An 11,934-nucleotide genomic window follows, 5' to 3' on the forward strand; every position below is an offset into this window, starting at 1 on the left:
AGTTTGCTCACGATGATGAAAATGAGGGGTTTCCTTGGAGGAAGGGGTGGAGGACAATGGTTGAATATGATACCAATGGCATACTTTTTTTCTTTTCTAAAAATAGTATCTGTTACCTAACACGTTCCTTTACTGTGCGAATGACTTGTCTAGTCCTCATGTGCCTATAGACCCATCATTACAAGAAGAGGGAGAAAGAATAAGACTTTGTGCTTGCGGTCAAGTGCACACGTCGAGGCTGCGCGGAAAATAAACCACAGAGCGGTAGAACAAGTCTGATAATGACTTGTAACTTCATTCATGAGTATACTATATAATACCTAGCTTAGATTTTGATAGACTATAAAACAGATACAACATTCTGGTATTCATTACTCCTTGGTCGCGTTTCCATGCAAACATAAACAAACCGTTTCCATTCAAAATTAGTCAAAGACGTCAGCCATGAAGCGCTCGTTGCGCAGATTATCGAGCCAAGCGCGCGCCGCCTCGTCAGTGACAATATTGGAGAGCTTCTGCTGCGCGCTGTCCTTGACCATGTCGACGCAAATGTCCTCGATGCCCTTGCCGACGGCTCTGCTGCCGCACAGGTACAGACGGGCACCCTGATCCCACAGCTCAAAGATGTCCTTGCGGTCCTTGGAGACGCGGTCCTGGACGTACCTGCAGCCGTCCGACTTGTCCGTGGCGCGCGAGTAGGCCCGGCGCACGTCAATGGCACCCATCTTTTGCCACTCGGCAAACTGCTCTGCGTACAGGTCGTCCTCGTCGGGCGAGCGGCAGCCAAAGAAGAGCACGGCGGGGGCGAGCTTGCGTCCCGCAGCAATCATGGCCGCGCGCTCCTCGGCGAAGCCACGGAAGGGGGCGAGGCCGGTGCCGGCAGCCATGCAGATGATGGGCGTCTTTTCTGTGTCGGCGGGAAGATGGAAAGCGGCTGAGGGCCGGACGGCGACATGAATCCTGTCGCCTTCTCGGAGGGAGCACAGGTAGTGACTGGCAACACCTACGTGCTGGCCTTGACCAGAGTGGGCGGGCACGTCAAGGAGAGAGTAGGTCAAGGTGACTCTAGTGGGATCAACCAGAGGCGAAGACGAGATGGAGTACTGTCGAACGCGCATTGGAGGCAGCATGGCGAGGAAAGACTCGAAAAGCAGATCGACAGCCGGGAATTGCTCCAGCAAATCAAGAACAGACAGTCGCTTGGCAGTGACTAGCTCGGGGAATTTGTCTCCGATAAGTCCCTTGAGCGCGGTCACGGTCTTCTCATCCTCGCTCGAGTCAATCATGGCTTGAATATTTCTCTTTGTGGCGGGCTGGCTGAGCTCAACATAGGCGCCGAGAACGTTGGTGGCGGAAATCGGAACATCAGTAGGCAATGTAGTAGGCCCATTGGAGGTAATGGTGAAGGTGGCATCCCAGCTAAGCGAAAAGCGACGGAAGACACGAGCAATAGTAGCTGCGGGGTTGAATGGCAAAACGGCCAAATAGTCGCCAGCTTTGTAGGTCATGCCGGTTGGAAGTCTGATCTCAATGTGTTTCTTGACGGCCTGGGATCCCTTGGTAAGAACCTTGGTGTCGATGACGGCAGCCTCCTCAACATCCTGGCGGAGAGTCGCCTTGCGAGGGTGTGTAATCTCCACGACAAGGCCGGAGGTGCTTTGGCCGTCCTGGTTCTCCGATGCGCCGTACTTCTTCTTCAGAGCGGGCCACAGGCTCTCGTCCTCCCAAGTTTCGAAGTCACTGAACATGTCACGATCAGCGGCGTCGGTACCCGTCATAGGAAGGATACGGTCGGCACCACGCTCGGCCATGGTAGCATCGACAAGCTTGGGAATCTTGTGAAACGTCTGAGCCCAATCGTGATGGCCGCAGCCAAAGACGGCATATGCCACTCTCTGCAACTCATTGCCCTTGAGACTCTTAAGCCAGTCGACGAAATGAGCGGCATTGGATGGCGGTTCACCTTCATACGAAGCAGTGACAATGACCACAGGGCGGTCAGTGGGGAGCTTCTGGTTGACATTGTCCAACGGACCAATATCAGTGACCTTGAATCCATGCGCACCAGCATCAGCAGCGACTCTCTGAGCCAGGGCCTCACAAGTGCCGCTATTGGAGCCATAGAAGACGGACATGGGCTTGCCATTACCAGCCGGGCTAGCAGCTGGGGTTTCAGCCGCCTTGCCCGCCTTGGAATGAGTCGCGCCACCCTTGAGCTGGTGCTCCAGCTCAGTGGCATTCATACCATGACGGAGAGATGCGCGCATAAAGAAGTTGTGAGGCTTGACGGTAAGGGTTTCTTGAATCTCCAGGGTGTAGTTGGGGTCGTCAAGGGTGAAGTTGAAGTTCTGGAACAGCATGGCCATGGCAAGGACCGCTTCTTGCCAAGCAAAGGGTCTGCCAATACACGCGCGCTTTCCATTGCCAAATGGCTTCCAGGCGTTGGGAAATTCTTTGTTGAGACGAGCAAAGTTATCGTCAGTCATGCGTTCGGGCTTGAATTCACCAGCGTCGTCACCATACACACTGGGGTCGAGATGGGATTTGGCAAGGAGCAGAGTAAGGCGATGCTCCTTGGGGATAAAGTATTTGCCAGCCAGCAGAGTATCCTCCTTCGCCTCGACACTGAAGGCTGGGATTGATGCGTTGACGCGTAGCACCTCTCGAAGTACCTGGGCGAAGATCTGTTAGCGGTGCGTCCAAGTATGCAGACAGCAAACCGTCAATGGCAGTGATAAAGAGCTAAAAACGTACAGCTTGGATGTAGGTAAGTTTGGAAATGTGCTCAACAGTAATTGGGCCTCTGCCCACGACGGAGTCAACTTCTTCTTGAACCTTGCGATACTCGGCAGGATGCTTGAGAAGCTGATAAAAAGCAAAGGAGAGCATTCCTGAAGTGGTCTCGTGGCCAGCGATGAGGAAGGTAATAAGCTGGTCGGAAATGCTTGCATCAGTAAGCCTCTGTCCGTCTTGGGGATCCTTGCCGTCAAGCATAGCAGTGAGCAGGTCCTTTCGATCGCTAGGGTTCTTCTTGCGGCTGGCAACAACTTCGTCGGCGACATCGCGCATCGTCTTGATATCTTGCTCGTATTTTTCGTCGGCAGTGCGGTAGAAAAACTTGGGTGCAAATGGAGGGCGGCGGCCACGGGCGCCGCACTCTGTCAGGAAGTCACCCATGGACTGGACAAAGGGATGAAGCTCCTCGCGGTAGTACGAGTTGAAGCGATAGTCCATGGCGCAGAGGGCGATTGTGTCGAGGGCGAGACGGGTGAAGTCGTCTGAGGCGTTGATGCGGTCACCCGAGTGGCGGGCAAACTTCATGGCCATCTGAGAGGCAATGTCGTGCATCTCGTCAAACATGTTGCGGATAGAGAGGGGACCAAAAGCGGGAATGAGAATGCGATGCGCTTTGCCCCAATTTGGTTCAGTCTCGGAGTCGGCGGTAAAGAGGCCATCGTGAACGGCGTTGCGAACCTTGCCAAGCGAACCGGCGATGGTCTTCTTGAAGCGACGCTCGTCGCAGGCGTCGTTTACAAGCTCTCGGGAGCTCACGACACAAAAAGCGCTACCACCCAGGCGCATGCGATAGATTTCGCCTGGTGCGCGGTCGATGTTAGTGGGCTACCATGGAGGACCGTCTTAAGCCAAGGTCACTTACCATATGTGTCTGCAAGACGCTTCAGGTCGTTGATCGGACTAGTTCGCATCTCACCGAGATTACCAATGAATGGCAGACCCGGGGGCTCGGGAATGGGGATGGACTCGGCCATTGTGAAGGTATTGTTTCGAGGGGAGGGTATTTCGGTCGTCTGGGGTCGAGCAGAGCATGTTAGCAAATTGGCAGCCTGAGGATAATGAACTGCTGAAGATTGTGGGACTGCAATGATCAATTTGATGAGGGCATAGGCAAAGTGACAAGGTGCGCAGGCTGTATGAAGAACGCTGTCCAGCGTCTGTTCGGTGTTTGGTGGAAGCAGCGACAGCGAGAGGGGCACATACCAGACGGCGAGAGCTCTCACTATGGTCGTTGCAGTGCTTGCCAGTCTATAGCGTAGGTGAGGTTGGCATAGATTTCGTTTTCGGAAAACAAGAGAGTACGGAGATGAAATGGAGGCCAGGAGTATCGCTGCCAATTGATGTATTGATAGAGTTGGCCAAAGAATAAAGTTCTGGAATATAAAATGCTGGTCGACGACGGCGGAGGGCCCCTCCAGCTTATATGCGGGAAGCTACAGTACCTGACCAGCTAGCTAGGTAGGTAGCTAACTACTCGGTGTTACACGAAACCTAGCTCGCACCACGCATGACGAGGCGGCGGGTCAGAAAATAGACAAGCGAGCTAGGAAGAATGTCAAGACTCCGGTTCGATCAGGCTAGTTAGTGGCATTGAGGGTAAAATTCTATTCGTGTGTGGTCACGGCGCCGCAATGGGCAACAGTGGTCAGCATTTCCGGCGGTGCGGCAGTGAGTGACAAGTCCGGGCTGAGACGGTCGTCCAGCAAGTGTGGCTCACACAAATACCGTACCCAGCACGGTACTTGGCCACCAAAAAAATGCGCCCTGAAATGAAAGGACTTTTCCTTGCAAGCTAAACGTTGGTTGCGTGGCCCATTCATTGGCACTGTGGCGCATTAACAGGCCCGCTCGCTCGGCCGGCGGCCCCGAGGGTGTGCTAACGTTACCGTACCCCAGTCAGTCCGATGTGGTTATGGCTCCGCCCGGGAAAAAAACATGAGTAAAACCAATGGAGTGATTGGTGATGGTAAACCAGTGCGCGCCACGGGGTTTTGGCTGTCTTGGCCTGCGATACCCTGTTTCGGCGTGGGAGGGGTGCGCAACGGGGAGTAGTGATGAGATGGCCGGCGAACAACGCGATCATGCTGGTCAGCGTTTATAGATTTCACAAGCTAACCGTGAAATTTGGTCGATTTGATATGTCAAGGTCGCTTGTCTCTTTCCGAATGGTACGAGGAAGGATCGGTGGCTTGCTGAAGCCAAGACGACGGTCACACAAGCTACCGCAAACGGGACAACGATTCAACCAACTAACTACATTGGTTACCTATTGCCAGCATCAACCCCAAACACGCTGATACCAATAATTACAGCCCACCACACCATTCCGGTGCGGACTTCCTGCGGTGCTGCAGTGGGCGAATGATCTCAACAAGTCCAGTGGACTCTTTGAGCGCCGATTGCAATGACACATCGTTGGCGACCCATCAAGCATCAGTTGCGTAACTAATTGCCGCCTCTTTTGAGACTCATACTGCACACAGCTCAAAAGCGTGTTCTTCATTTTGCACATACGGAACTCGCAAAGTCGGCTCCTCGCGAGTGGCTCGCTTCGCGACTCTGCACGTATATTTCCTAGAACACCGGAGTTTTTTGGGGCCGAACCGGACTTTAATGCCTTCCCTTAGGCTCGGGCAAGTGCCTGCGTTCAGGCAAGGGCAAAGGCACGGTACCGGCCCGCACACGGGCCCGGCGGGGCGCTGAAACCACTGTAACAGACGAACAGAACCCCTAATAGCATGCCCTTCAGCGACCGTGCTTCTGTACCTACCTGTTAATGTCCACTGCACTTGGCCAAGGTCGCTGGGGTCCCCCAAGAGCACCGCCACACGGCCTGTTACAGGGCTCGGTAAATAGAGCAGCGGCCGCAAATCCCGCGGATCGATCTCTTGAAAGCTATTGTTGTCGACTCCGTTCATGCGATAAATTAGCAGCTATTCTCCTTTCCTCTTGCCTCACAATCATTTTAATCAAGTACTCCTTGGTGCCCACTTCTCTTCTGACTTACCGTCCAGATTTCCCCAAGCCTCATTCATGCAATAATTATCTCCCCTCACTGCTCACTTGCATCCGGTCACCGTAAGCCCAACAGAAAGGCTCATCTCATCCAATCTGCGATCGAAAACAGCTTCTACACATTCATCTTCATTCATTGGTGGAGCAGAAACGCCGTCGCCTCGGAAATTCGGTGTGTCCAGCTAGCGTCTGCAGCTAACCTTGCTAGCACCAATACCGTACCCTACACCATAATCGCGATTCTTCCGTTGGGTCGTGTCTACATTACGCCCTTAGAGCTAGGCAGTATCTACCTGGAAGCTTTCAATCTGGTTGTCTAAGTAGGCATCTCTTACTATAGAGGCGTTGTAGATACGCAAGTCAGGTGTCTTCCCACCATCACCCAACGCCACCTCGAATTGGACTTTTGCTATCATCCAAAGCAATGTGACATGGATACTATACTCTGAGAAACATTTCAAAATGACCAGTTGCTATGACTATTTGGTCTCATAACAAAAGAAGCTAGATGTTGTGCTGGCAACTACTACAATGCAAATTGATGCGCATCCATTGCGCTTTTGGCTGGCGTCTCCGTCCCAGCCTCCCCGCGCCGTCGAGTGGTTTCCATTGACAAGCCCGAAAGTCCTCTGGCCTCTGGGAAGCCACATGTGCCTCTTTCAAACTGGTCGCAAAGGACATAAAAAAAAGAGAAAAAAGAAAGCCAGAATGCAGCAAGTAAGACAAACTCCGTGATTAAAACGGCACCATCCTCTCCTGTAAACAAAAGCTGGTTGCAAAACTTCATGGAGACAAAGCAACACATGGCATGGACTCAGGCGCAAATCTCCTGGCCTGCCTTTGAGCACACAATATACACCAACATCTTATGACTGACTCCCTCCGCCCACGAACCGGCCCCTGAGCCATCTCATCGCGCCGCTACTAGATTGATCGTCTTCGGTAGACCCTGTTCGCCGACTGCCTTGCGACGGGCTGCGCTCCCTCATGCTCCTCCCTCCCTCGCCAACTGCTACTCTAGGGCTAGTCGGTGACATTGAGCTGCGTCTTTGGAGCCGTGAGGTATCGTAGCTGAACCCTGCGGTTGTGCCTTGAGATCCGCCTCGCTCGCCGCGTTGCGAGGAGAGATAGCGCATCGCCTCGTTGAGGCGCGTCTGACTCTGGTTGGGTGGCCGCGAGGACCCTGATGTCGTAGGGGTATTTGCCAGTTCGTCGTCAAGTGATGGAATAGTCAACGGTGCAGATGTCTGTGCCGGCTCATGGCCCACAGCATCTGACGGCGTCGGAACACTTCGTCGTCCACGTAGGCGCTGGTTCTGGCCCTCGTTCTCTCTCTGCTGCTGCTGTTCTGCCATAGATCTGTTGCGTGCACTCTGCTCTATCGAAGCACGACATACAGGACAGGTGTTGTGCTGCTTCAACCACAATACGGCGCATTCTTCGTGGAATGAGTGCTTACAGGGCAGAGAAACTATTACCTCTCCCACTTTCAAGCCGTCAATGCAGATTGTGCAATCCGTGTTTCCATCGTCGCTCCTCAAATCCTCATCGATGGTCCGGCGCGGCAAATTGGCCAGTCCTTGGTCCGAAGCCGGTGGTGGTCCACTCGGAGGCTGGTTGTTTCCTTCCATTAGACTCGAGATAACTTGGTCCAGCCCCGCCTGAGAATACACAGCGTCTCCATGCACTCCGTTGTTGAGCATACTAAGCATGTTTGCGAGATTTCCCGCCAGGCTCAGACCGTCACCACCTTGCTCGGCTGCCGCCTCGAGAGCTTCACCTGTGAGCTGTACTCCGAAATCGCGAAATGCGCTGGCAAACATTCTAGTACCTTGTTAGTGCAAGCCTGACAATGTGGCGCAGCTTGAGTAGGACGAAGTAACTCACGTTGAAAAGGGCTCAAAGCCTAACGGTGCCTGTTCTCCTGCCACCAAAGGCTGATTGGATGAATAAAATGTCACGGAGCCTTGCGACGTCTCGTTGGCCCACTCAACACGTCCTCCGCCATTTTGAGACGCCTCACGCAGGCGGTTCATCAAGTTTGCGTTCCCCTCCCCTGTTCCGAAAGGCATGCCTATAGTCGACACAACATTGAGGAATCTCTCTACATTTTGCGTCGGTTGGGTACCAAAGTGATCCGCATCCTCTCCAACATGCGTCGACTGGCCAACGCCGAACCCGTTTGGGTCCATGTGCTCGTCTATATCGGCCACTTCTGGATCGGAATCGTCGTCTTCATCTGCATGATGGTTCCCGTGTGGCTCGGGGTCATGTACAGAGTCGTCCTCCGAATCGTCCGAATCGTCGTCGTGTACTCTCCGCGGGTCGTTTTCCAAACTGACCTGTGGATAGCATCAATAAATGTTAGCAAATAACTGGCTTTGGGTATAGTAAATGCTGCCAAATACACAATACACAAGGGGGCGTGCTTACGAGCTCTGTAATATCGCTCTGGCAGGAGGGACACTCTAGCCCAAACTCATCCCGATACCATTCGAAACAGCACGCATGGCAGTACACAACCTCGCGGTCCGTCGCATCGAGATGCCGACCACGGGAAGCCTCGGAAGCCATCTGGTCTTGCCTGCGTTGATACGCACCCAGGGCGCTCAACCCAAGGCCAACAGCGAGACCAGCGAGGCGGAATGCGCGTGAAGCCAGAATGAAGGGCTGCGGTGGCAAACGGTAGGATGTGTCGGATTACGGGAGCGCGGAGCAAGTCCGGCGCCGGGGCTGTGGCGAACTCGACCGGATCTATGTAGTTTTTTCGATGATGATGCAAGAAGAGGATTTCGGAAGATAAAGCGTTGTATCGTAGGCCTGTGATCGATCGGGTTACGCGGCGAGAGAGTATGTCAATGCTGCCGATATTCTAGTACATGTGTGGCGGTAGTTGGGTGTTGGAGTCTGCGCTTGCGTGATTCAGAGCTCGAGCCGTACAGCGGTGAGTCGGGGCGGCGGCAGTAGCAGTCAAGGCGCCAAAAACGAGAAGGAAAGGGTATTATGGGAAGAAGGAAGCAAAGCAAGGATGGAGAAAGCGCGGGAAAGCGAAAAGGACAAATAGGTAAAAGGACAAACGTGGTTGGAGAAGCGTTGTTAGTTAGGTTGGATATTCAGGTGCGGTGTCACTGAATAATCGGGTCCTGCGGCTGCCAGCGAGACCGGTAGACCAGGTTGTGTGGGAGTAGCGGGGGAAGCGAGTACTTGCTGGGCGCACTCGTGATGGTGCAGTGGGGAGGTACCGTTTTAGCAGCGGGCGCTCGGGAAACTGAACAGCGAGATACCTCTTCACCCTGTCAGTCAGGCAAACAACCGTTGGGCGTAACACTGACGGAAATAGGTAAACGTTCACTCATGGTAAGCATCACATCCCTCAAATGGCAAACGCGATAGGATTTCGAAGAAAGGCAGTCTTTGTGACACAGAGCTGGGCGAACCGCATGACCTCGACACCGTCCGCTGCCTGTACTTGATGTACGAGTGCAAGTGAGTGGTGAAGAAAAGTCGCACAGCGGCGTCGAAACAAAAGGCCCAAAGAATAGTTTTCGCCTGAAATGCCACGTGTAACGAGGCCTTTTAACACCAAGGCAATGACTGATCTGTGAAAAATCAACCTGCTAACGCCTGGTCTGCCTCACGACATCACCATATGGCGTTTTGTCATGGTAGCACAGCATTCTATTCTGGAAGACCGCAGCCAAACGTCTGACATGCTCGCGCCAAATGTTTTGACAAAGAAAAGGTTGATATGATTCCTCTACCGTCTGTATATGTACAAATCCATCCGCTCCCGCCCCTTCTTCATCTTACAGTACTTTTATGCAATTATTGCGTCTTGTCTTGCTCAGACTGCGTCTTTTCCTCCTTGTCCCACTGAATCAATTGCTTAGACCAGCTATTTGGTTAATCGAAGTTAGCACGCTGTATTTCCTTTCAAACGCAGCACCTCGCTACCCCCAAACACTTGCCCCTTCTCGTGTTCTGTCTTCGGGGTGATGAACGTACTTTCTGCTGGGATACCACTCGCCGGGTTGTGGCTTGTGTGCCCACTTCTCGCGATCGGCACCAAACTTCCAAGTAACGGCGACAATGCCAAAGATGACGGCGCCAGCAATCAAAGTGTTGCCCCTCCAGTTGGCAGGCTGAGCGTACCAACCACCAGCCGGCGACCAGACGTGCTTGGGGTAGCTGTGATTTCGTGCTTGGTTAGCTCCGTGCTCGACTTCTGATTTTCTCCGCCTTCGTTCAAGGTCGTCGTCGTCGAATGTGTTCGGTCGGGGGTCCAGAGGTAATGAGCATCGGTCGCGACAAACTTACGGAACCTTTCCACCGCCACCCTATCGCGTTGTTAGCAAAATTCGCACCCCCGATGCCATCTGTGGATTGCCAACTCACCATTTTCAATCAATTGCCAATGGACGCTGCTTTGTGCTGGATATTCGTTTGCGCAATTGCGTCGTTTTGATGGGCTTGCTTTCGGTAGCCAATGGTGAGCGTGCCAATTCAACCAAGGTCGCTGTGGCGGGGCGCAGGTTAATCCGGCACCGAGCCTCCCGGGCCGCAAATTAGCACCTGCAAAGCCAGGCTACCCCCAAATCCCAAGCTCACACGACTCCAGCAGAAGTTTTTCCCGCGAACCCTTGTATAATTACCACGACACGACATACGCCGCCATTCCCTTTTTCTTTTCAAATTCAATCCACGCATCCACGCTCCTTCCGGCCAATCTCTGTGGTGTTTGAGCTTCGACAATTCTTTTCTTTAGCTCTTCGTTTGTTTTCTAATAGGGTTGCTGGGCTCGAGCAGATGAAGAGGTTACGGGTGTCACAATGGAACGGCCACATGCGCTTCGCTGCCCGGCAAGGAGTGGCCGCTGTGCCTAGGCGGCACGCTCTCTCGATATCCGCACGCTGCCAATCGACGACGACAGCGACGACCGACGCATCCACCCTCACCGACGATATGGGCGCCTTTGCCCACCACACTCCTCTCCCCTCGCCGCCCCCTGCCCGAGCTCTCGAGTCGGCCAAGCTCGCGGCGCTGCACGCCCGCCTGGCGCTGCCCCAGTCGATCCCCTTACAAACGATAGCCCGCGCCCTCGTCACACCCACGGCGGACGGCAACCAAAACTTCAACAACGGCAGCCTCGCGGAGCTCGGCCGCTCCATTGTCAACTACCATGTCCTCGAGTACCTCGTCTGCAAGTGGCCGCGCCTGCCCATTGCCATACTCTACGAGGCCCTGCGCGCCTTTGCCGGCCGCGAGTCACTAGAGCAGGTCGCGCGCCGCTGGGGCGTCGATGCCGCCGCCGCCCCCGGCGACGAGGTCGACCCGGGCCTGCTGCAGTGGAAGCCGGACCCTGTCGTGGCGCCCAACTCGCGATGGGCCTACGTCCGCGCCGAGGCGGAGCGCGGCAACCACTATCGCCGCGGCATGAGCAGCCGCGTCGTCCTCGATGACGCCTTTGGCGACGCCTACCAAGCGGCCGGCGAGGGCGAGCCCGGCGTGGCTAAGATGCAGGCGGCCGCGTACACGTCGTTTGTCGAGGCTGTCGTCGGTGCAATCTACGCACACTCGGGCGCCGATACGGCCAAGACGTTTGTCAAGTCACATATCCTGTCGCGCGACATTGACCTCGGCCGCATGTTTCAGTTCCAGCTGCCGACGCGCGAGCTGGCCATGCTGTGCGCCCGCGAGGGCTTCGAGGCGCCGCGCGCCCGCCTGGAGAGCGAGACGGGCCGCCGGTCACGCACGCCCGTCTTCATCGTGGGCATCTACAGCGGCGACGAGAAGCTCGGTGAGGGCGCCGGCGCCAGCCTCGACGTCGCCCGCCGCGTGGCGTCGATGAACGCCCTCAAGGCGTGGTACATGTACAGCCCCGGCAACAAGGTCCGCGTACCGAGCGACATGACCCAGCCCGACGCCAAGCCCTGGAAGGCGCCGCACATTGATATCGGCGAGATTATCTAATGGAAAGACTCCCAAAAACGTATTCATAAGAAGCGAGATCGGCTTGCATGGCGGAAAGAGGACGAGGAGACGGAGGGTATAACTCTTTTTGTATGAACATGATGGTGTGCGAGTCATAGAAACTTTGAAAATGGCCGACACGGAACGTGGAGG

The 11,934-nt window shown here is 54.6% G+C and overlaps 4 protein-coding genes across 4 annotated transcripts; 1 reads left to right on the forward strand and 3 right to left on the reverse strand.

Annotated features, from left to right (window-relative positions):
- Positions 1-425: 425 nt before the first annotated feature.
- Positions 426-3,770, reverse strand: LMH87_006954 (uncharacterized protein; the record flags this gene model as incomplete). Its single annotated transcript, XM_056191967.1, has 4 exons — positions 426-2,672; positions 2,755-3,596; positions 3,659-3,667; positions 3,722-3,770. The coding sequence occupies 4 exons, from the start codon at positions 3,768-3,770 to the stop codon at positions 426-428; spliced, it is 3,147 nt and encodes a 1,048-aa protein (XP_056060233.1).
- Positions 3,771-7,356: 3,586 nt separating this feature from the next.
- On the reverse strand, positions 7,357-8,385 carry LMH87_006955 (uncharacterized protein; the record flags this gene model as incomplete). Its single annotated transcript, XM_056191968.1, has 4 exons — positions 7,357-7,424; positions 7,517-7,635; positions 7,699-8,153; positions 8,245-8,385. The coding sequence occupies 4 exons, from the start codon at positions 8,383-8,385 to the stop codon at positions 7,357-7,359; spliced, it is 783 nt and encodes a 260-aa protein (XP_056060234.1).
- A 1,251-nt stretch (positions 8,386-9,636) lies between these two features.
- On the reverse strand, positions 9,637-10,209 carry LMH87_006956 (uncharacterized protein; the record flags this gene model as incomplete). Its single annotated transcript, XM_056191969.1, has 4 exons — positions 9,637-9,706; positions 9,817-9,999; positions 10,129-10,148; positions 10,207-10,209. The coding sequence occupies 4 exons, from the start codon at positions 10,207-10,209 to the stop codon at positions 9,637-9,639; spliced, it is 276 nt and encodes a 91-aa protein (XP_056060235.1).
- Positions 10,210-10,617: 408 nt separating this feature from the next.
- LMH87_006957 (uncharacterized protein) lies at positions 10,618-11,781 on the forward strand (the record flags this gene model as incomplete). Its single annotated transcript, XM_056191970.1, has 1 exon — positions 10,618-11,781. One exon carries the CDS (start codon positions 10,618-10,620, stop codon positions 11,779-11,781), a length of 1,164 nt encoding a protein of 387 aa, XP_056060236.1.
- Between the last annotated feature and the right edge of the window lie 153 nt (positions 11,782-11,934).

Source organism: Akanthomyces muscarius, chromosome 1, assembly GCF_028009165.1.
Source record: "Akanthomyces muscarius strain Ve6 chromosome 1, whole genome shotgun sequence".
Taxonomy (NCBI): Eukaryota; Fungi; Ascomycota; class Sordariomycetes; order Hypocreales; family Cordycipitaceae; genus Akanthomyces; species Akanthomyces muscarius.